We start from the raw sequence: 25,101 nt of genomic DNA, 5'->3' as shown, positions 1-25,101 counted from the left end.
TCAGGGGAGTTTGTGGAAAAGGGAAAACAAACCACTCAGGAACATCATGGTGGCTCCCAGGGATGCTACCAAAGGCGCAGTGCTGAGTTCCTGTGAGTCGGGCCTGGAGGGCATTGAAAACGATGGTGGGAAGTCAATGCCCTGCTCGCTGCTTACGGCTTGGTACGTGTAGATGACAGTCAGGACAACACAGATGCTCGCGACGGTGCACAGAAACCCGGACATCAGAAAATAATCCTTCGTCTTGGACGTCTTCGCCATGAACACATTCCGGAGAGCCATGATGAGGGCGACCTTTCCCAGGTACCCCAGAATAACGCCGAGGAGCCGGAGGTACTGGACTCTCTGAAGTGAAGGAGGGAGGTAACTGTGGGGGGAGGTCGGGGTGGGGGTCGTAGGAGGGATGCTGGGACCATTGGTGGTGGAGAATGGGCACTGGTGGAGGGGTGAGTACTCGATTATTGTATGACTAAACACAAACATGAAACTTGTAAGTATGTAACTGTACCTCATGATGATTCACTATTAAAGAATTAAAAAAAATTTCTTCTGTGCAAACTTTTAAATTTTTTTAGTAGCACGTCGGTGTCTGATTTTTTTAAATTAACTTTTATCTTAAGTTATTGTTTCTTGCAATTGCATGGTATTCCATTGTCTATATACCGCTCCTTTAGTATCTACTTATCTGCTGTTGGACACTGGCTGATTCTATATCCTAACTTTTGTGTAAATTCTGCCATCAATTGTGTGCATATAAAAGAGAGAGAGAGACAGAGAGACAGAGACAGAGAGACAGAGACAGAGAGAGATATTTCAGGCACAGTGATGGGGTGAGGCCAGAATGGGCGTGGAACATCCAAGTCACGGGCCTGCAGAGACGCTGGGCCTTCACGCTGTGTCTCAGGCATCTCACCCCCAACAACATGCCAAGAGTCAGGGACAACACTTGCCCCCAACCTCCACCCGCACCGACCCTCCACACAGTGGGCTGCACTTCAGGGCACTGGGCCAAAGGCACCATATCAGTGTCCTCACGAGGCCAATGCTGAAGCTCAAACTCGTGGCCTCTGTGTAATACTAAAACTGTTGGCATGGACACCACGTCCACTGCCCTGAGACACAGAGCTCCTTCCCCTTCATTCCAATCTTTTTCCTTCTTTCTCCTTTCCTTCTTTCCTCCCTCCCTCCCTCCCTGCCTCCCTCCCTCCTCCCTCCCTCCCTTCCTTCCTTCCTTCCTTCCTTCCTTCCTCCCACCCTCTCTCCCTCCCTCCCGTCCTTCCTTCCTTCCTTCCTTCCTTCCTTCCTTCCTTCCTTCCTTCCTTCCTTCCTTCCTTCCTTTCTTCCTTCCTTCCTTCCTTCCTTCCTCCTTTTCTCAATCCCTTCCTCCCTCCATCCCTCCCTCCCTCCCATCCTTCCTTCCTTTCTTTCTTCCTTCCTTCCTTCTTTCCTTCCTTCCTTCCTTCTTCCATTCTCCCTCCCTCCTTTCCTTCCTTCCTTCCTTCTTCCTTTTCTCCCTCCCTCCCTCCTTTCCTACCTACCTTCCTTCCTTCCTCCTTTTCTCCCTCACTTTCGTCCTTCCTCCCTCCCTCCCTCCCTTCCTTCCTTCCTTCCTTCCTTCCTTCCTTCCTTCCTTCCTTCCTTCCTTCTTTCCTTCCTTCCTTCCTTCCTTATTTCCTTCCTTCCTTCCTTCTTCTTCCCCTCCCTTCTTCCACTTCCTTTCTTCTCTCTTCGTACTTCATCTTTCTTTCTTCCAGGGCAGAGCTCAGCTGAGCGGATTTGGCAAGGTAAGCACTGTCGTCCAGGTGAGCACCCAGGAGGGAGCTCAGGTGAGCACTCAGGGGGTTGCTCAGGTGAGCGGGGTCGTCCAGGTGAGCGGGGGCGCTCAGGGAGGCCACAGCAGCTGTGTGACTATGCAGGCTCGCGATGGGGCGGCAGGAGCCGCTGGGAGGGCGTCTTAAACATACAATAAACATACAAAGAAAAGGGTAAAAAACCGAAAAAAAAAAAACCCCATAAACCAAGTAGGTGCTGGGCTGGGCAGAAGGTAGAGCATAGCTAAGATAAAGAAATCAGTTTTCTACTGTCTGAGCCCCCGCAGACACATTCTGTTGGAGCTCAGGGGACCATATCCAGGGCGTGGATCCGGTCTCCATGTGAAAGCGAGCACTGACCAAATGGAGCACCTACGACGATATTTCTATATGAGAACTTACCACAGCCTTCAAAACGGTGGGTAAATTATAAGGAGGTGGAAGGGGGGGGTCAATGCATGCAGATCACATGGGAAGCACAGGAAAAGAATCTACCAGAACCACAGTAAGACTAACTTCGTCCCTTTCCCGAACATCAATACAAATCAGACAATCAGACACTGAAAGGAAAGGACTTCATCTTCGTTCAGAGCAAATCACCCAAAGACGAGTGACATGTCAGCAAGCAGGGAGACTAACCTCCAGGCACCGCCGGCATTCCTGCAGAGAATTTCCTGCAGAGTTCCTTTCCCAAAACAACTAAGAATTCAGCTAGTGGTGTGAATGGGTGAGTTCCACATAGAATGGGAACATGCATCCTATGTGTATGTCTGTTTGACTTGGGGGTCCACACTCGCAGGTGCTCAATCTTCCTCCTCATTCTGCACTCAGGGCTCACTCCCGGTTGGACTGAGAACCCTGTGCAGTGCTGGAAGTACCTTCCCCGGTGTAAATTCTTTCCAGGTCCAACACGTTTCCTTTCCCCCCAGTCCCTGGCCTTCCCTTCCTTGTTGCCGTGCCGGGGGCTGGCTCACACACGTGTGCTGGGAGCTGCACACTTGCTGTGGGGCCAGGAATGACAGCAGCGGAGGCAGCAGGAGTGCAGCTGTGCCAGCTATCGGAAGAGTGGCTGTATCATGCGTGATTCCAATACCACATGCTTCAGGCTTGCCCAGGAAAGGCCTCAACGCTTCAGACAGGAGAGATTTACCACAGGGCCTTGGGCGTTGGAAGAATGAGCTAAGCGGGCTGCAGACAGGAGCCGGGGCAGGGAAGGAAAGGAAAACCTGCTTCTCCAGAGATCTGGCGGTTTTGGAGTGGCCCCAATGGCAGCCTTTGCTCCGGGCTGCTTCCTCTCACCCCCAGTGTCGCAGGATGCCCGTGCCATCACCTCTCACACTCTGCACAACTGTGCGGCCTCCGAACTATGAAGACTGTGTTCTCTTCCGGTCCTCTCAATTCTTTGCATCCTCTTTCTTCACATGTGACCCTGACCATTTCACACAGACACTCATTTAACCTGAAACTGAATGGAGCACAGAGACTGCCGAAGGGCAGGGCTGAGTGTATGCTTCACGTGCTGGGGGCAGGGTTCAATGCCCAGATCTACCTTGTCCCGGACTTGGAGTCGTCTCTGAGCACAGAGCTGGGAGTAGTGCATGGCACTGCCAGATATAGCCCCCTCTCACACACACACCCGCTGTCCATCTTCTGTAGCTTAAAGCTAATCACTGATGAAGACATCAAAAACACCCTTTTTCTCCAGGGGCCAAAGATACAGTTAAGCATGGAAGGCACTTGCTGTGCACGCTGCCCACCGAGGTTTGATCCCTGGCATCCCGTATGGTCTCCTGAGCCCACCAGGAATGATTCCTGAGAGCAGAGCTGAAGTCACCCCTGAGTATTGCCAGATATGGCCCCCAAATAAACAAAGCATTGCTTTTGCTCTCTGCGCTGGGGCTGTAGCTCGGTGTTGGCGTGTGTGGTTCATATGTATATACCCTTGCCTTTGTCCATGGCACCAAAAATAAATGAAGTGAAAAGTCTTCACCCAGGGCCTGTGACTTGGGGAAGGCACTTGTCTTGGTTTTAGTCCCCAGCGCTCTATCAAGTCCTCTGAGCCCTGGGGAGTGATCCCTAAGCACAGAGTCAGGAATAAGCCACAAACACAGCCAGGTGTGACTCCAAAACCCCATAAAAGAAACACTTCACCCTAATTCTTTTTTCACCTTGCATGTTTTATGTGAACTTCATAATATACTGTAGCACTGTGGTCCCATTGCTCATCGATTTGCTCGAGGGGGCACCAGTAACTTCTCCATTATGAGACTTTTGTGACTATTTTGAGAATATAAATTAGCCACGGGGGGCTTGCCAGGCTCTGCCAAGCGGGGGGGGGATACTCTCGGTAGCTTGCCAGGCTCTCTGAGAGGGACGGATCAATAGCACAGCTGGTAGGGCGTTTGCCTTGCAGGAGGCCTACCTTGGTTCAATTCCCAGCATCCCTTATGGTCCCCTGAGCACTGCCAGTGGTAATTCCTGAGTTCAGAGCCAGGAGTAACGTCTGTGTATCTCGAGGTGTGACCCAAAAAGCAAAAAGCAAAAAAAAAAAAACCCAACAAACCATAGTTTGTGCACACCTTCATTTGTATATGCAGCCTGATTGGCTGTTCCAATCAGATGCACTCAGAGGACATACCAATCAGGAAACAGAAACAATTAAGGGGCAGGTGGAAGAACAGAAGCAGCAAGTAGTTTACTGTGGCATGAATGAAGAGAAAATCGGTAAGCAGTGAGGAGTGGACAGAAAATACAGTGGTGAGAGAAAATGGAACAGCCATTTGGGTTGCTGTCCAGAAAGTGGAACTTACTCATTCTGTAAGTATTGCAGACTGCAGGCATATAACCACATGAGCTGTTCAGGAAAGAGACAGTTAAATAGATTCTATAACAAAAGAGCTCTCTGCTGGTGGACACGTGTTGGTGTACAACATCTCACAATCTCAGGCCTAGTTAGGCTCGGATGTTCAAATGGTTTTTCTGTTACTGTTACTTTAACTGAGGATGCTTCTGGTTGTGTAACTGACTTTGATATTGTTTCTGTTGACTAAGTTAATTTGCATATTCAGCCTACCTGTCTGAATATCATTGGTTAGAACATTAAGCTAGTTGATAAAGGGGCTGAACAGGCTGCTCTGGGCACAACACCAGAGACAGTTTGTGATCCTCCATAAAGTATTTCTTTCGTGCGCATATCTCAATGCCTCAAAATGTCTAACCACACCTTCCTGCAACATATGACACTCAACACGGGGCTCGAAGTTAAAGGCCTGGTACCTAGAAATAAAAAAAGGGAGAGATAAATAAAGAAATATATATCGAAAGAAAGGAAGGAAGGAAGAAGAAAAGAGAAATAAAATATAGATAGAAAGAAAGGAAGAAGAAAAAGAGAAAGGGAATATAGAAATGTAGGTAGAAAGAAAGGAAAAAGAAGAAAAAGAGAAAGAAAAGGAATAAAGAAATATTGATAGAAAGAAAGGAAGAAGATGAAAAAGCAGAAAGAGAGAATAAGTAAATATAGATAGAAAGAAATGAAGGAAGGAAGAAGAAAAAGAGATAGAAAAGGAATAAACAAATATAGATAGAAAGAAAGGAGGAAACAGAAAAAGAGAAAGAAAGGGAGAAAGAAAATAAGAAGAAAGAAAGAGAAGACAAAAAGAAAGAAAGAAAGAAAGAAAGAAAGAAAGAAAGAAAGAAAAAGAAATATGGAAAGGAAGAAAGAAAGGGAAAAAAGAAAAAGAAAGAAAGTGAATAAAGAAATATAGATAGAAAAGAAGAAGAAAAGAGAGAAACAAAAGGGAATAACGTTCAACTGCTTTTGCATCCGTGCATACTAAGAAAAAATACAGGCATATAAAGAAAAGGTGACTTTGGAAGCACTAATTCAGAAATATTTTGGGCAAAAAGGATTACTGATGATAAGCCTAGTTTAGTTATGAGCTTTGAGGGTGGGACAAAACTGGAGGGTATGTTAGATTCAGGTGTTGATGTTACTGTTGTCGCCTTTCACCATTGGTCTATGGTTTGGCAAAAGCGGTGTGTGGACGTTACTTTTTCTGGTATGGGAGTGGTCACTGATGTTCAACAGAGTGTGCAACCTCTTCATTGTAGTGATCCTGATGGAGACACGGCGGTCCTCCAGCCATCTATTGCTCCAATAGCTATCACCGTATGGGGACGAGATTTGTTGCAAAAACTTGGTGTGAAATATATGAAAGAAAAAGAGGTGTCTCAGCAATCGCCTTTTTAATTTGGGCCAATGCTCGAAGAACAGCTCTCCCAATTGTCTGAAAAAAGGTTCAGCCTGTTTGTGTTGAGCAGTAGCCCTGAACAAAAGAAAAACTTAAGGCTTGAAATGAATGAGTTACAGAACAGTTGGAATTGGGACATATTGTTTTCAGTCCCTGCAATTCACCAGTAATTGTTATCAAGAAAAACAGTACTTGTTATCAAGAAAAACTGATAATGCACTTGCCTATACCTCTTCAAAAATGCGTGATTTTTCCTGCTTATGGTATCAATCATATTAAGGGAATTCCATATAACAGTACAGGACAAGCCATTATTGAATGAGAAAATCGTTCGCTTAAAGATATGTTACTTAGACAAAAAGGGGGAATATACACAGATACTTCTAGACAGCAAATTCCAGAGCACTGTTCACCTTGAAATTTTTTGAATTGCTCTGATGAAATGATATCAGTGGAAAAACGTTGGGAAATTCAGGATAGCTCAGAAGAAATAAGTTCTAATAGAATTTAGAATGATTTAGATAAAATTAATCAGAGATGTAAAGTCCTTTACAGGGTCCCAGTCTCTGAGACTTGGATGCTAGGCCAGGTGGAAAGGTGGGGACGAGGTTTTGCTTTCAGTTCAGCAAACAGAAACCATTTTTGGTTTCCTACAAAAACACTGAAGCTTCTCAGTGAATAAGGGATAGCAAATGAAAAAACCTCGGTATGGATTCCTTCCTTAAAAATTTTTACCGTCTCAGAGAAGGGAACACCAAGTAAAATGTGGTCAGAGGTCATGCGGGGGAAGGGTGAGGCGTGCGGAATGTAGACTAGAGACTGAACACAATGGCCACTCAACACCTTTATTGCAAACCACAACACCTAATCAGAGAGAGAGAACAAAAGGGAATACCCTGCCATAGTGGCAGTGTGGGGTGGGGGGAGACGGGACTGGGGAGGGTGGGAGGGATGCTGGTTTTACTGGTGGTGGGGAATGGGCACTGGTGAAGGGATGGGTTCTCGAACTTTGTATGGGGGAAACATGAGCACAAAAATGTATAAATCTGTAGCTGTACCCTCACGGTGATTCACTAATTAAAAATAAAAAATAATTAAAAAATAAATAAATAAAAATTTTTGCCGGCTTTGTAAAAACAGAAGCGCTTCTTTTTTGACCTAATTTTAACAAGGAGGAGACAGGCTAGTTAGACTGAGAAATGGGGGATAATCCCCAATCGGCCAACAGGGAATTTTTACCCTGTGGACTGCCCTTTCTTTCTCTGTCCATCAGTTTTTCTTCCCTGGTTCTTGGAGGGTCAGATCAATTGATCAGGTATGCAAGAATGCACATGCATGTGATTTTTGTTGTATTTATGTCTGTCTATGTTGAGTGCTTTAAATGTTGAAGTCAGATTGAAATTAGAAGTGGAAATCAAATCCTTGTAACTGGGCAAACAGTCCCATCAAAAAGGTTAGTAATAAGTTCTCCAAAAATATTGATAAGTTTTGCTGTTTTTGGAGCTTATTAAGAACTGTCTCTTTCTTTCTGACTCATTTCACTCAACATGATGCTTTCCATGTTGATCCACTTATATGAAAATTTCATGACTTCATGTTTTCTCACAGCTGCATAGTATTCCATTGCGTAGATGTACCAAAGCATCATGTTGAGTGAAATGAGTCAGAAAGAAAGAGACAGACATAGAAAGATTGCACTCATATGTGGAATACAATGTAGCAGAGAGGTACAATCTAGCAATGATGCAACTTCTGGCAGAAATGTCTTTGGACTTAGTTACTAAAATACTAAAACACAGAAATCCAAAACCTCGTGGCTGCTATTGTAGCCACACGACATCATATCTCTTCATTCTCAACAATGGAAAACAAATTATCAAATGCTTCCTTTCCAGCACGTCTGACTTTGGGGGAGGGAACTACAAACAATAATAGTGATTTTTTGTTGAAATGTCGAATGTAATCAAAGTAAAGAGAAAGTAAAGTGAAATTTATGAGCTACACTGGCGGGTGGGGGGCTGGGGAGGTGGGGAGTGGGGGGTAGGTTTACTGTGGTTCTTGGTGGTGGAATATGGGCACTGGTGAAGGGATGAGTGTTTGAGCATTGTGTAACTGAGATTTAAGCCTGATAGCTTTGTAACTTTCCACATGGTGATTCAGTAAAAAATAAAAATTTTAAAAAAGTAATTGTAAAATTAGAGCGTGAAACCAAGATGAAAATTGTTAAAGATTGGTGTAAAAGATTCATGATTTGCAACATCTAAGATATAAAAACTATTGAAATTAATGAAAAAGATGTTATCCTCATGCTTTGTAAAAATGGTACAAGTTTTTGTTATGCTAGTACATTTTTCTCTCTAAATATTTATATTATAATTTTAATTTGTATCTGCATTATATTGAGTTGATAAAAAGAGAATTGAAATAATTGTATATAAAACTGGTTCAAAAGTTACTGTTTTAGTTCAAAACATAAGTTTTAATAGATAACAGGTTTATTATATAAGACTGGATAATATTCCATGCATATTTTATTGGAACATCTATGAAAGTTGAGGAGAAAGTTTCTATTTTTCTTATGAATGCCAATGATTCTTCTTGGCCATGAGAGAAGAATCTAATATTAAACGGGAGTGTTTCGGCAGTTCCTGATAGTGGAAAAACCTGGACTGTGGAGTTCATCCAGAAATGGCATGAAAGTGTTGCTTTTGTTTAGAGACTAATTGGTTTTCGCTGACAAATATCTCTGGACCAGGACTGGAACTGGATATTCCTTATTATGTGTGAACTCTGTATATGAAAACTCTATTGTAAAATGAGAAAGAATTTCTGTAGAATAAGGTTAGATTTTCTTAAAGCAGCATTGAGATATTGCTGGAAAGATTTGTGAAAATGTTTGTGGTGTTTGTTTCTGGTCATTTTAAACAAAAAAGGGGGAAAGTTGGTGTACAACATCTCACAATCTCAGGCCTAGCTAGGCTTGCATGTTCAAATTGTTTTTCTGTTACTGTTACTTTATCTGAGGATGCTTCTGGCTGTGTAACTGACTTTGATACTGTTTCCCATGAGTAAGTTAATTTGCATATTCTGCCTACGTGGCGGAATATCATTGGTTAGAACATCAAGCTAGTTAATAAGAGGGGCTGAACAGGCTGCTCTGGGCACAACACAACACCAGAGACAGTTTGTGATCCTCCATAAAGTATTTCTTTCGCGTGCATATCTCAATGCCTCAGGCTGTCTAACCAAACCTTACTGCAACAGGCATGATAATCTTACACACTGTTCACAAGAACCCAGAGCCGGTGGGTACCCACTGCAGCAATCCCACCACCAAAAATACCTCTCTACCATTGTACCCACTCCCAGCCCTGTCACACCACCCCAGCACTTCCGGTAACCACTGAGTCTTGTAGCTAAGATTGTCCGCTTTTTTGGCCAGTTCAATTTCCTTTGGTCATAGTCTACGCCTACACATGAGTGACACCATCTGGCAACTGTCTTTCACTTCCTGGCTTAATTCATTAAATCACCTGACTTTATTCATCCATGTTGTCCCAAAATACACAGCCTCAGTTCAGAATTACAGTTATATTCTCTAGGGTATGTGGAGCCCATTTTCTTTATTCAGTCATCTGTGGATGGGAATTTTCATAGCAATTAGGTTCTGGTCATTATGAATATAATTCATAACCACAGCGGTACAGCATAAGTGTGAATCTTTCAGTTTATCCAATTTCAGTTCAATTCACTAAGCTCTGAATGGAAGGATCCATGTCTTAATTCTGGAAAACAATTGAAGCTTGGGCTAGAGAGTACAGTTGGTAGGGCTTTAGCCTTAGATGAGACTGACCTGAATTTGATCCCTTACACCCCATGTGGTACCATAAGCCCCACCAAGACTTAATCCTGAGCACAGAGCCAGAAGAACTGGCAGATATTCCCCTGCCACATCCCCCCCAAATTTAATCTAACTAACTTCAAGTATGACTGTGGCTAGGCTCCAGAGGTCTTAGGCCGCAGGGAGCTCTGCTCAGGGTGGGGAGGGAAGCTGGAGCCCATCACCGCGAAGGTGCCCCAGGGAAGACAGTCAGGCGCACGGGCAAGAGACTCTGTGTTGCTCTCTTCCAGGAGCTTGCTTTTAAGTCTCTAGATGTTGGCCTTGGTGGGATTCCTCTCCTCACGTTCGGATGAGCCTCACACATGAAGGTACCAGCAGAGGAACCCAGATGTGTGGCACCCGGGATTGAGACCTCCAAGCCTGCTCGGAATGGGACTGGGGTGGGGACAATCTTTGCATGCACTGCAGGCCCAGTGCCCTCAGAGATCCCGTGCACCCCAGGGAGAGACCCCAAAAGCCAGAGTCGGGTGCGGCTCCCAAACAAACCAAGAAACATGCTGGAAACCAGATGCTGTGTTTCTTGGACCTCTGCAGTTTACTTCCTAACAAACTTCATCAGGGCCGGAGGGAGAGTACAGTGGGTAGGGCGTTTGCCTTGTATTACATGGCCGACTCTCATTCAATCTCTGTGGTCCCCTGAGCCCTGCCAGGTGTGATCCCCGAGTGCATAACCAGGAGGAAGCCTGAGCACTGCCGGGTGTGGACCAGAAACAAACAAAACCAAACACCCAACAAAATTCTCTTCTGAAAATCCTTTCCGGATGTCATTGTGTGTCCCGAGTCAGCAGCTGTCCCTAATTTGGAGGTTCTGAGACAGTAGCAGACAGTTTTGTCCCCAGAGGACATTTGGAACTGTGTGGAGACGTTAGGGTTCAGCTAGAGGGAGAGTGCAGTGTCAAGGCTAGTGTGCTCTGGAGGCTTCTAAGCATCCAGCAGTACTGGACAGCCCTCCCCACCCCAGCCAAGACCCCACTCCCACAGGCCAGCAGTGCTGTGAGAAGCCCCCTCCCTCATCACCATCCCATGACTATGGGCCTCCAGGCTCTCAAGGGGACAGTTTCCTGGAACACAGGCTCATGCAAGGACCCGCCTAATCACAAGAACCCAGAGCTGGCCTGGGTTCTGGCCCTGGATCGGTGCCAGTGTGTGGCACTTTCCACAACCTTCCCCTTCCTTGGCTGTGTTGAGGGTGCAGTCAATGGTGCCTGGGGGTCTCCTGGAGGCATGCTTAGGGGTCCCTCCCTGTGTTCTCATTTGTTTATTTGGGCCCACTCAGCAGTCTCGGGGCTTACTACTGACTCTGTGCTCAGGGAACCCACCTGACAGGGGCATGTGGGCCAGGGCCAGAACCTGGGTCAAGTGTGTGCAACGCCAAGAGCCCTATGTGAATTTTTTCTCCAGTTGATGTTCTCAAACTGGCTTTGTTCTGAGATCTGTTTCTGCAAGAAAATTCTTCTCTTTCAGATACTAACCTGCTTCTAGTCATCTCTCTCGCCCTCTTCCTTCTCGGGTTCCTTTTCTTTCTCTTGCCCTCTGCCCCTTCTCTCTTCTTCTCTCATTCTGCATCCCTTTCTATTTTCTCTCCCTCCACTTGCAGTGCATAGGCGTCCTATTCACTGTGCTCAAGGGATTATGTGCCCCTTTGGGGACTCTGAGCCCATTGCCCGAATGTGCTCCCAGAGATTAAACTGGACCCCACAGGTAAACTCTATGTCTCTGCCCTTCTTCACTCTCCCTAAAAGGAAAATTACTCAGTCCTGAATAGATTTTATCAAAAATGCTTTGATTTCTAACAAGTCTTACCATCAACCATCACTGACACCTGGTAATGATATGTTCTTAGGGATCATTGCTCACAATTACTCCATAAAGTTTCAACTGTTCAAATCAATCATCAATCATCAGGGCGCTGGAGCAATAGCACAGCAGGTAGGACATTTGCCTTGCACGCGGTTGACCCGCGTTTGATTCCCATAGGGTTCCCTGAGTGCGGAAGGTGATTTCCTGAGTGCAGAGCCAGGAGTACCCCGTGTGCATTGCCAGTGTGAACCAAAAACAAAACAAAACAAAAATCAATCTTCAATCCTCATTTTAAAGAAAATTGTTTTCTTCATTTGATGAAGGGACATGATAATCCAGAGTTTAAACCCTTCTGAGAAACATAGAATCACACTGGACAACATGGGGTAGGAATGTCATGCAGTGGTAGAAGCTTGCATGCGTGAGGCTCTGGGTTTGAACCCCAGGCACTGTAGAAACAAGATTTTTACAATGAGTTGAAATGTGAAAAATGGATTTAAAGCAGGGGAAGAAAAAGGTACTGAAGCTAGTACAGCAGGTTTGTGACAACTGCTGAGCCTTCCAGCAATGGATGTGGGGAGAGTTTTTCATGCTCTTCTCCCTTTGCAGATTTGGGGAAGCTTCATATGCTGGGGAAATGTTCTTAGCATGACCTATGAAACAAGGTCTGTTTTTTTCTATTGGATGGGTTGGTTAGTAGAATTGCTAAGGCATTGAGAGGAAGCTTTGCCCCCTCCCAGAAATTAATTTCCATACTTTCAGTGTACAGTTTTTATGATTTACTCAACAGTAATTACTCAATGAATTATTTTGGGAGCAGAATATTAGGGGTCACATCTGGCAGTGCTCAGGGCTACTCCTGGCACACACACTTGGGGATCGCTCCTAGTGGGGCTTGAAGGACAGAATCCAGGTCGGCCACAGGTACGACAAACACCTTAATTCTTGGACTATCTCTGCAAACCCCATCCACCAATAATTAAAACTCCAGATCCAGTAAGACCCACAGACCGCTGGACTAATTTTTTTTTAATGAACTTTCTTGGTCCCACCCACCAGAGAAGTACCACGGGAGGAAACGGCCAGCTGCTCCCTACTCAGCACTCCCAGGGGTGGTCTCATGCTCTGGCCAGTGTGGTAGATCATCGTGGTCACCCTCCCCAGAAGGTCCAGGCACCTTACAGTGCCACCAGTCACTTCACAGTTCTCTGGGGAAAGGCTGCAAGTGATTCCCTCAGGGGAGTTTGTGGAAAAGGGAAAATAAACCACTCAGGAACATTATGGTGGCTCCCAGGGATGCTACCAAAGGCGCAGTGCCAAATTCCTGTGAGTCGGGCCTGGAGGGCATTGAAAACGACGGTGGGAAGTCAATGCCCTGCTCGTTGCTTACGGCTTGGTACGTGTAGATGACAGTCAGGACAACACAGATGCTCGCAACGGTGCACAGAAACCCGGACATCAGAAAATAATCCTTCGTCTTGGACGTCTTCGCCATGAACACATTCCGGAGAGCCATGATGAGGGCGACCTTTCCCAGGTACCCCAGAATAACGCCGAGGAGCAGGAGGTACTGGACTCTCTGAAGTGAAGGAGGGAGGTAACTGTCGAAGAACGGATAGCTGTGGCAGAAAGGTGCGATGCGGGTGCGCGGCACTTGGTAGATGCAGACTTTCCATATGCCCACGAGGGCCAGGCCTTGGGGACTGCTCATGTGCCATATCCGCCACTCGGCGAAGCCCATGGCTGCGGTGCACATGATCAAGCCAACAGTGAGCAGAGCAAAGCTTGCCACATGCAGGTTGCTGTGGTGGACCCGCGTGTTCCACAGTCCGGGAGTCTTCCACGGCCTGCAAGAGAGAGAGAGAGAGAGAGAGTTCCACACCAAGTAAAGGTGTTTGGAGGAGCCGCTTGGGACGGGAGATGCGTGCCGAAAGTAGACTATAGATCAAACACAATGGCCACTCAATGCCTCTATTGCAAACCACAACACCCCAAAGGAAAGAGAGTAAAAGGGAATGCCCTGCCTCAGAGGCGGGGTTGGGTGGGGGGAGGTCGGGGTGGGGGTGGTAGGAGGGATGCTGGGACCATTGGTGGTGGAGAATGGGCACTGGTGGAGGGGTGGCTACTCGATCATTGTATGACTAAAACACAAACATGAAAGTTGTAACTATGTAAGTACCTCATGATGATTCACTATTAAAAAAATATTTTTAAAAAAAATTTCTTCTGTGCAAACTTTTTAAATTTTTTAGTAGCAGATCAGTGTCTGAGTTTTTAAATTAACTTTTTGATTAAGGCATTGTTTCTTGCAATTGCATGGTATTCCATTGTCTATATACCGCTCCTTCAGAATCCACTTATCTGCTGTTGGACACTGGCTGATTCTATATCCTAACTCTTGTGTAATTGCTGCCATCAATGGTGTTGTGCATATAAGAGAGAGAGAGAGAGAGAGACAGAGACAGAGAGACAGAGAGAGAGAGAGAGTTCAGGCACAGGGTTGGGGCGAGGCCAGATTGGGTGTGGAACATCCAAGTCATGGGCCTGCAGAGACCGCTGGACCCTCACCCTCTGTCTCGGGCATCTCACCCCAACAACATGCCAAGAGCCAGGGACAACACTTGCCCCCAACCTCCACCCGCACCGACCCTCCACACAGTGGGCTGCACTTCAGGGCACTGGGCCAAAGGCACCATATCAGTGTCCTCACGAGGCCAAATGCTGAAAAGCAACTTGGCGGCCTCTGTGTAATACTAAAACTGTTGGCATGGACACCACGTCCACTGTACCTGAGACACAGAGCTCCTTCCCCTTCATTCCAATCTTCTTCCTTCTTTCTCCTTTCATTCTTTCCTTCCTTCCTCCCTCCTCTCCTCCCTCGTTCCTTCCTTCTTTCCTTCCTTTCTCCCTTCCTTTTACCCTTCTTTCCTTCCTTCCTTCCTTCCTTCCTTCCTTCCTTCCTTCCTTCCTTCCTTCCTTCCTTCCTTCCTCACTTTCTCCCTTCCTTCATCCTTCCTTTCTTCCTTCCTTTCTCTCTTCCTTCCATCCTTCCTTCCTTCCTTCCTCTTCCCCTTCCTCCATTTCTCCATTCCTTCCATCCTTCCTTCCTTCCTCCCTTCCTCCCTCCCTTCTTCCTCCCTCTCTTCCTTCCTTTCTTCCTTCCTCCTTTTCTCCCTTCCTTCATCCCTCCCTCCCTCCCTTCCTTCCTCCCTCCCTCCCTCCCTCCCTCCCTCCCTCCCTTCCTTCCTTCCTTCCTCCCTCCCTCCCTCCCTCCCTTCCTTCCTTCCTTCCTTCCTTCCTTCCTTCCTTCCTTCCTTCCTTCCTTCCTTCCTTCCTTCTTCCCCTTTCTTTCTTCTCTCTTCGTACTTCATCTTTCTTTCTTCCCTTTCTCGCTACCCCTTCCTTCCTTTTTGTTTCCTTTCTTCCTTGTTCCTTGCTTTCTCTTTCTTCCAACCTCCTTTTTTTCTTCCTCCCTTTCTTCCTTCCTACCCCTTCCTTCTTCCTGTCCCTTCCTCCCTGCCTTCTTCCTTTGTTCTTTCTTCCTCCCCCTTCCTTCTCTTTGCCTTCCTCCTTCCCCCTCCTTCTTTCGTTCTGCCTTCCTCCTTCTTTATTCCTTCCTTCCTCCTTCCCCTTCCATCTTTCCTTTTCCTTCCTTCCTAGCCACATCCAGCAATGCAAAGGGATCACTTCTGGTGGAGCTCAGGGGCCCCTATAGGGTGCCAGAGATTCAATCTGGGTTGGCTGAGTGAGGACAACAGGAGCTGCCTATGCTAGACTGCCACTCTGACCCCGAGGTATTTTTCATGACCTTACAGGAAGCGCTGCTGTTCTTACTGTGGCCAGCCACATACACATACCCAGTACAACCTGAGTGCTGGGTCTCAGGCCAAGCAAAAGACCATGCAGCCACGATGAGAGAGGAAAGGGTGAGAAAGGAGTGAGAAAGAGAGAGAGATAACTCTCTGAGCTAGAACCCAGGCTCTGCAGCCTGCAGACTCAGTATAAGAAATAAACGTACCACCCATGCCCCACCTTTCCAGAAGCCCCAGCAGTCAGGCCGTCCTCTAACGTGCCACCATGCTGACCCACTCACCAGCCCCACTCTTCAGCGTTACTAAATCTCCAGGGAGATGTATGCCAAGCAGGTGAATTCACGGGCATACCAGTTCTGTTTCCTGCCCCATTTCCCACCCACCGCCCACTGAAAACTTGTGGGTACTCTCAGGACTGGGGCTGGCCGAGTCCTGTCCCTGTCTGGACACTTTCGCATGACCCGCTAGCCACACTTGCACCCCACAGCTGCCACCACGCCAAAGGACCTCACTCCATGGCTCCACTAAGGATCTCTGCAGACTCATCCCAGTTCTACATATTTTGAAATATCTGGACACTTTCAAATTGCACAGGACTGAAATTCCAGTAGGAGCTCACCACAGTAGATAGGAAGGTAACCTGGATGTCAAGAAAACTCAACAAATGAAACCAATAACACAAAAGGCTCAAATGCTGATGAAAAGCGTAGTAAATCCTCAGATAAAGACCCTGAGCTAAGATAGAAAAATTTTACCCACTGTGCTATTGCTCCAGCCCCCGAACATAGAGGGCTCTTACCCTCTTCCCATCCCACTGCCCTGGCACTCTGACCTCTCCGTACATCACGTGGACAGAGGAAGTCCCCTCCACCCAGCTCTCCTACCCTGCACGTGCCCCTACTGTCCCATAATGCTGATGCTGGCCTCTTCAGTCATCCAGGTGTGTCAAGGGTTCCTACCCTCTTCCTGCCCAGTGTCCCCTGCCTCATGACCACTCCCTGGGTCCTCTGGACCAAGGAAGACCCCTGGTTAGTCAACCCAAATCTGCTCAGACTCAGACTACAATTTCCCCCTTCCAACCAACTTGAAAAACAACTGGAAGACAGTTTTACCCTTTGAACTTCACCAACTCCAAGGGTTGTCTGTTTTGACATTTGGCCTCAAATGCGTCCATAATAACCCTCTATACAAATGAGATTGCTTATTCACTCTCATGACCACTGAAATAGCATCTTAAGGGCACAGAAACTTTTTAAAAAATTTTTAAAATGTTTACAGGAATCACTGTGAGGTACATTTAGAGACGTACAAACTTTCGTGCTTATGTTTCAGTCATACAATGATCGAGTGCCCATCCTTCCAACAGTGCCCATTTTCTACCACCAATGGTCCTAGCATCCCTCCCACAAACCCAACACCTTCCCCCACCCCACCCCGCCTCTGTGGCAGGGCATTCCCTTTTGCTCTCTCTCCTCTTTGGTGTGTTGTGGTTTGCAATATAGGAATTGCAAAAACAACTTGATTCCTTCCACACACACATTCACAAAAGTGGCAATACAGTCCTATCTATCATTAATCTCTCTCGATATCCATGGAATAAACTTCCCTATAATGAGTCATAGAGTAGTTGGATGGATCAGAAAAGAAAATGCATTCACTTGTTTCCTACAGGAAACACCTAAAAACACAGGATAAATACAGATTTAGAGTGAAAGGATGAAAAACAATCATAAAAGTCCATTGGAAGTGGGGGACAGAAAAAGCTGGTTCAACCATACTTCTATCAGACCTAATTCCATTCAATATAAAGGAAGTACTCAGAGACAGTGGTGGACGCTACTTATTGTTAAGGGGACAAAAGACCAAAATAATACTGTCATCAACATTTATGTACCAAATGAAGGCCCAGGAAGGCTCACAAACCTAAAGAAACACATTGACAGAAACACAGGAGTGGTGGGAGAGATCAGCACTCCACTTTCACCCTACACAGATCATCTAGTTGGAATATTAGTAAAGAGACCAGAGATTTAGATAAGGGGCTAAAAGAACTGTTGGACATATACAGGGCTCTTAATCCCCGAAACAGAATACACATTCTTCTCTTGTGTCCATAGATCATCCTCCAGGATAGATTCCCTGTTAGTGCAAAACTCAGACATACATAGATTTACAAATATAGAAATTCTTTGTGGGTGAGATGCTTCGATTTTTATTCTTGGATTGAATATGAAGGCAAAAGCATAAGGAAAGCAAATATGATTTTTGATAATTGGGTTTTAAAAAGGTAGACATTATTACTCTCTCAATTAAAATCCAATCACCTTAAACTAACTCAGCACAAAGGAATCCTACTCAAAACATAATATCTAATGACATGAAATTGTTACTTTCTTACCCCACCAGGACACGGTTATAAACAGGAAATTTTTTTCAATGGAAGGTTAATTATTATTTTATTTATTTATTTAATATTTATTTTATTGAATCACCGTGAAAAAAGTTACAAAGCTTTCAGGTTTAAGTCTCAGTCATATAATGATCAAACCCCCATCCCTTCACCATTGCACATGTTCCACCACCAAGAACCCCGATACACCCCTCTTCCTACATCCCCCGACCTGAGTGGCTAATGATATTCACTTTACTCTCCCTATACTTTGAGTACATTCAGTATTTCAACAGAGGACTCACTATTATTATTTAGAATTTTCCCTCAAAATCAAACCTGCTGGAAAGGCATAGTTTGATGATTTTGTTTTTCGTTGCTGAGAGTGAAGAGTATATGAGCTTGCACGGCTGCAAGAGCAGCCACACGGTTTTGGATTTCTGATATTTTAGTAATTAAGTCCAGAGAGATTTCTGCCAGAATTCACCAAAAGGGAAGGCCGAGAGAGAAAAACCTTACCCCTCCCCGGGTGACCTGGGGTTGTAGCTCAGTTCACAGTCTAGATGCATTTCTGCAAGAAACCGCTGGGTGCCAAAAGTGATTAGTAGCCCTCGAGGATCATAGTCTTTAAGGAGCCTACGAATATAGAAATTTTACAGAGTACTTTCTCAGACCATAATGCCATGTAGTAGAAATAAACCACAGAAGATGGGGAAAACTTCCAACACTTGGAAGCTGAACAAAACACTGCTAAACAATCATTCAATCAAACAAGAAATCAAGGAAGAATACAAACTTTTCCTGACATTGTCATTATATTTTGACAATGAAGACACAAGCTACCAGAATCTATGGGTTACAGCAAAAGCTGCAATACAAAATACATAGCAATGCAGGCCTTATGTTAAGAAAGAAGAAAAAAGCCCAAATCAACAAACTAAATACAAACCTCAAAAGATCTTTCTCTTTTTTTTGGTAAAAAAACGGACTTTTGAAAATTCAAAATATAATGACAGTTCTCTATGAACAACTTTAGAGCTGGAGAATCTTAAGAAATGGATAGATTTTTAGAGTCACATATTCTCCCAAAGTTGAATGAAGAGGAAGTAGAAAGCCTAAACAGGCCAATCCCAAGTAAAGAAATTAAAGCAGTAATTAAGAATCTCCCCAAAAACAAAAGTCCTGGTCCAGACAGTTTCACTGGTGACTTCACTGCCTAGACTTTCTAAGGTCTTCAAAACATCCTTCCTAACACCTACTATCTTGCTAACATAACACAAACACCCAAAGGAAACAGACACTTCCAGAAAAGACAATTTCAAACCAATCTCCCTGATGAACATCCATGCAAAAATCTTGAAAATATAGCCAAGCAAATCCAACAATATATTGTAAAATATTATCCACCCTGATCAAGTGTGATTCATACCTGGGATGCAAGGGTGGTTCATCATATGCAAATCAGTGGACACAATACACCACATCAATAAAAGAAAGAGCCTGATCAAATCAACTGATGGAGAGAAAGCTTTTGATGATATCCAACATTCATTCATGATGCAAACAAACAAACAAACAAACAGCTCGACAAAATAAGGGTGGAAGATACTGGCCATCACTAGTACCTTCCCCCAGGTAGTAATGGCCAGTACCTTTTGCGGTTATGACACAGTTTGTTCCATGACCGGGCTCTTAACTTATTAAACTTCTCATGGTGCTTAGCTTGTCCCTTTTTGATACCACAATGACATATGGCTTCCCCTGGGGACATCCAATCCCGCTGGGATTAAGAAAGACTAAACTGGCCTACTATACTGTAGTCTGGGGAATGTAGCCAGACGTCCCCAGGAAGAGCCACTTTTGAAGCTCAATATATCTCTTACTGTGTTCATACAAAATGACTAGAAATATTCTAAGAAGTCAATGTAATGATTTTTTATTTGAATGAAAGACTAGCTAAGGAAAGGAGAAAGCAATATGCCCTTAGATAGAATCCTTGAGCGGATCTCCTGGGAATCTAGAGTATGAACTCCCGGGTGAGATTTTGTTCTTGAGTTAATCTCCTAGAAGAACTTCCACTGAAGGAGGGGCTTTACATCTGTTTATTGTTACGATGATGTCCAACCCAAATTCTGTGTACTCCCACCCTTCACTGTTTCTACACAGCTATGTTGGAGCACTGTAGTCCCGTTTTTCACCAATTTGCTCTAGCAGGCACCAGTAACGTCTCCTTTGTGAGACTTGTGGTTACCAGTTTTGGCATATGGAATATGCCACGGGTAGCTTGCCAGGCTCCGCCGTACGGACAGTATACTCTCGGTAGCTTGCTGGGCTCTCCGAGAGGGGCAGAAGAATCAAACCCGGGTCGGTCTCATGCAAGGCAAATGCCCTACCAGCTGTGCTATCGCTCCAGTATGCTATGCTATGTCATAGCTAAGTCGTGCTATGCATAGTCACAGCTATGCTAAGAGAGAAATAAAGGATCGCTGATTACCAAACAAACAAACAAACAAAAAATAGTAGGAACAATCTATGCTGGTGGGGATGTGGTGGGAAAAGAGCTCTCCTCCACAGCTGGTGGGACTGTTGTCTGGTCCAACCCCTGTAAAGACAGTGTGAAGGGTTCTCAGTAAACTTAGAATTAAGCTGACATATGACCAGCAATACGGCTTTGGGACATCTACCCCAGGGCATAGAAACACTCTCTCAAAAGGACATATGGGGGCTGGAGCAATAGCACAGCGGGTAGGCGTTTGCCTTGCACATGGCCAACCTGGGTTTGAATCCCAGCATCCTATATGGTTCCTAAGCACCGCCAGCAGTCATTCCTGAGTGCAGAGCCAGGAGTAACCCCTGTGCAACAACGGGTATGACCCAAAAAGAAAAAAAAAAGAGGACATATGCACACCAGTACATTATCTAAGATATGGAATCAGTCTAGGTGTCCAGTAACAGATGAATGAATCTAAAGATGTGCTCTATAGACACCATGGAGTACTACGCAGCTGCAAGGAACAATGAACTCAGGCAATTTGCTGCAACCTGGTTGGAACTGGAAGATCTCATGTTGAGTGACGTCAGCCAGAAGAAGCCAGACACAGGTGACCTCACTTCTCTGTGGTATAAAGAACCACTGGGTGACAGAATGCAATGCAGTCAAGAGTGGGGAGATGCCTACGTCACCCTGATTCCAGAGCACAAGGAGGAAAAGGGCAGGGAAGGAAAGAAATCCAGAGGGGGAAGGAATAAACGAGAAAGTTAGTCCTGGGGAACAGGGCTGAGGGCTTCGGTGATCCTGGTGACAGGGGTGAGGGGTACAGCCACACGGCCAAACCTCAGACTCAGCAACACTGAACACAAGAGATCTAAGCTGCAACCACTGAACTTTGTCACGGGCCTGTCAAGGTGGCGGGCAGGGTGGGGAGGCAGGGGCGGATGGAGCACTGGTGGAGGGAAGTTTGAGACTGCTGGTGGGATTGGTGTTGGAATAGGGATTGGTGTTGCTTAGGAAGGGGAGCTGGGGACATTGGTGGTGAGAAATGTACCCTGGCGAAGGGACAGTGTTGGAACTTTATAGGGCAGAAACCTGACCATGAACTTTGTTTTCATTGAATCCCCCTGAGATATAGTTACCAAACTTTCATGATTGAGTTCAGTCATACAAAGATCGAACACCATCTCTCTACCAGTGTACTTTTTCCACCACCAACATTCTCAGTACCCCTCCCGCCAGCCCCATCCCACCCCCCACCGCACCCCCTGCCTCTATGACAATTTCTTTCTTACTATCTCTCTACCTTGAGGAATTGTTGATTTTGTGGCCTGCCACTTTACTATACAAACCAATTGTGTCTAGGAGCTGCTTTTTTGTAGTCTTTAGGATTTTCTAAGTAGAATATCATGTCATCTGCAAAGAGTGATAGCTTGACCTCTTCCTTTCCCATCTGGGTGCCCTTGATATCTTTTCCTTGCCTAACTGCTATGGCAAGAACTTCCAGTGCTAGACTGAATAGGAGTGTCGAGAGTGGGCATCCTTGTCTTGTCCCTTAGAGGAAGGCTTTTATTTTCTTCCCATGGAGAATAATACTGTGACTCAAGAGGAAAGCTTTTGACTATACTGGCTAATGGAGCCCTAGATGGCTTTAACTAAATGAGAGAGCTCCTTCAATTCCCATTTTATTGATAGTTTTTATCATGAACGGATGCTGGATCTTGTCAAATGCTCGGTCCCTGCATGTATTGATATCATCATATGGCCTTTTTCTTTTCTTTTATTGATACTTTGTATTATGCTGATTGACTTGTGAGTGTTAGACCATCCTTGCATCTCCAATATGAATCCTACTTGGTCATAGACTATGAGATTTTTGATGAATCATTGGATTCTGTGTGCTAGGATTTTGTTAAAGTACTTTGCACCTGTCATAAACAACTTTGTTTATGACAAAGTCGTCATAAAAAACTGATTTAATTTAAGAAACAAATAAAAATTTAGCGTCAAGCAAATAAGTATTTTATGAGTAAAGCCAAGTATCAGTAAGTGTGTAAATCAAGGTTCTTTCTATTTAAATTCTTTTAAAAATTCGGTCAAAGTACGGTTGGCCTTGCCTGTGACCAGTCCAGGTTCGGTCCCCAGCACCATACGGTCCCCCAAGCCCCACCAGGAGGGATCCCTGGGCACTGAGCCAGGAGTAAGCCCTGGGCACTGCAGGGTGTGGCCCCCAAACAAACGGACGAAAACCCCAAATGTTACAAACCCGTACAATAATCTTGCAGCGGTCATTAGGACACTTTCCAGCCTCCCAGTGTCCCTCCAAACACCTGGGTTCAATGTTCACGTGAAGGACCACACGTGCAGAGCAGAATTCTCTGGGACACAATAGAAGCCCTCAGGGTAGGCTATTTTCTGGGTTCAGGGATGGGAGGATGCTCCTCGCTCCTGAAGGTGTAGTTTGCCCACGGCCCACAAGGTGGCAACATCAGGCCGCTCCTGGGTTCTGGGCAGGCTGGGGAAATGGGTCCTGGCAGTCCCAGAAAACAGATGCAAGACAGGAGTCTGGCCCCACTGGGCTTCACCCCCTCCCTCCCCTTCGCTGCTCGCCACCTTCCAGTGTGCTGAGAGCACGAGCAGGCTGTTGGGCGCAGGCAGTCGTGCCGAGAAGCCCTCAGCTGGGTGGGGTTCGGGGCACACTGGCCCCGAACCCCACCACTAAGGTCAAAGGAACTGGCCACTCAGCCCAGAGCAATTGGGGGATGTGACTGGGGACACGGGTGATACCAACTCCACCCCTGTGTGACCCCTTGCTGCCCGCGATGGGGGCTTGGGTGTCTTCTCTCTCACTCCACCTGCCCGACATGACCGTGGCAGTGGGTAGGGACCACATAACAGCCATCCAACCTGCACCCCCCGTGCCGGGGGGAGAGAGTGTCAGCTGTGAGCTGTGCTGGGCAACAGTGCCGAAACACACACACATACACACACACACACACACACACACGGACGCACACAGCATAAATACACGGATAACACACACAAACATACACAAACACCCAGACACAGATACACATAGGCAAATACACGGACGCAGACACACACGGACACAGACACAAACACATAAAAACATGGACACAGACACACAGAAGCACACTCAAATACAGATGCACACACACAAGCATGCACACACACTAATGCACAGATACAAAGGCACACGCACAGACGCACAAACAAGAAAACAGGCACACATGGATACACACACATGGACACACACACAAAGACAGATACACACGGATGCACACACACAAATGCACACAGACACAGAGAGAGACACACACACAGAAACACATGAACGCACACAAACAAACGCACACAGACACAGACACAGAGAGACACAGATGAACACACACAAAGGCACACAGACACAGACACACAGATACACACAGATGGACATAAATGCACAGAGACACAGACACAGATGTACACACACAGACACAGATGAACACATACAAACAAACGCACACAGACACAGAGACACAGATGCACACACACATGCACACAGACACACATGCACACAAAACACGCGAAACCATCTCCCCTCCCGGGGCACTGCCCAGGGCAGCTACCGCACCAGCACTCACGCCAGCACCAGCGGCTTCTCCCCAGGTGGGGCCATGAACAAGGGCCTTGGGGCTGTGGCAAGAATGGGATTTTCCGGGCCCTCCTGTTCCGGGGGCAATGGTGGGGGCTCTCAAAGGACAGGCAGTCCGGATGAAGTGGGCCAGGCTGGGCTCTTCCTGACGGTGTGTTGGGGGAAGTGAAGTCACACACAGACAGCAGACATGGCGGAGTGCTGTGAGTGGGAGGGCTGCAGTGGGCAAGAGAAGGGGGGCATAAATGGGACGGGGGACGCGGGTTGGCTGGGCACCGAGGTCAGCAGCTGCTAGTTCCAGTCAGCTCGGCGGGGAAACGGTCAACTCTGTCTTGGGGGCTGGAGGTGAGGGTCCCGCCCCCAGTCCCTGTCTGCCAGCTGCCCCTTGCCCAGGCCTCATGAGCACCCCGGGATCTGGGGACCCCCGGGGAGGAAGCTGAGAGCCTGGTTCGCTGGGCAGCCGCGCCCCACTCACCTCTTCCTCAGGGCCGTCTCCATGGTGCTCAGCGCCCTGCGCCGGGCCGAGTCCGACCTCTTCCTGGACTTCATGCCGAGTCTGGCCTGAGTATAACGCTCTGCTCTGCCCATTTTGCCGCCTTCGCCTGCGAGGACTGCAGGATTCCGTTGCTAGGCGGGGCGCCTCAGAACCCTGCCGACCTGTCACAGGCTCCCCGGGGCGGGGGAAGGGGGGGCATGCAGGAGTTCCAGGCATCAGCTGGATTCTGAGGGGAAGCGTACACAGGCTGAAGCAACCCCGGGTGCCGTCCAGACTCACACAAACCCACTCTCTGGGAGCAGCCCCCGCTACCCACCCTCCCCCAGGGCCGCCTGAGCATGCCCGCCTCTGGCACACGGAGACAGCAGCAGGACCGCCCAGGGCCAGCGCACCTCGCCATGTCCTAGCTCTGCACCGGGGCAAACAGGAGCAACACCGGGGCTGAGCCGCGCTGCTCTGCTGCCCTTCCCCAGCCCGTTTCCCTCTTGACCGGGTG

The 25,101-nt window shown here is 46.7% G+C and overlaps 1 protein-coding gene across 1 annotated transcript; it reads right to left on the bottom strand.

Moving 5' to 3' along the window:
* On the bottom strand, positions 1-24,697 carry LOC129399631 (claudin-34-like). The gene is made up of 3 exons (XM_055120059.1): positions 24,585-24,697; positions 13,066-13,609; positions 1-345 (listed from the first exon to the last, which is right to left on the bottom strand). Exons 1-3 carry the CDS (start codon positions 24,695-24,697, stop codon positions 1-3), a joined length of 1,002 nt encoding a protein of 333 aa, XP_054976034.1.
* Between the last annotated feature and the right edge of the window lie 404 nt (positions 24,698-25,101).

This window comes from Sorex araneus, chromosome X (genome assembly GCF_027595985.1).
Source record: "Sorex araneus isolate mSorAra2 chromosome X, mSorAra2.pri, whole genome shotgun sequence".
NCBI lineage: Eukaryota > Metazoa > Chordata > Mammalia > Eulipotyphla > Soricidae > Sorex > Sorex araneus.
This window is presented reverse-complemented; position numbering and strand designations above follow the sequence as displayed.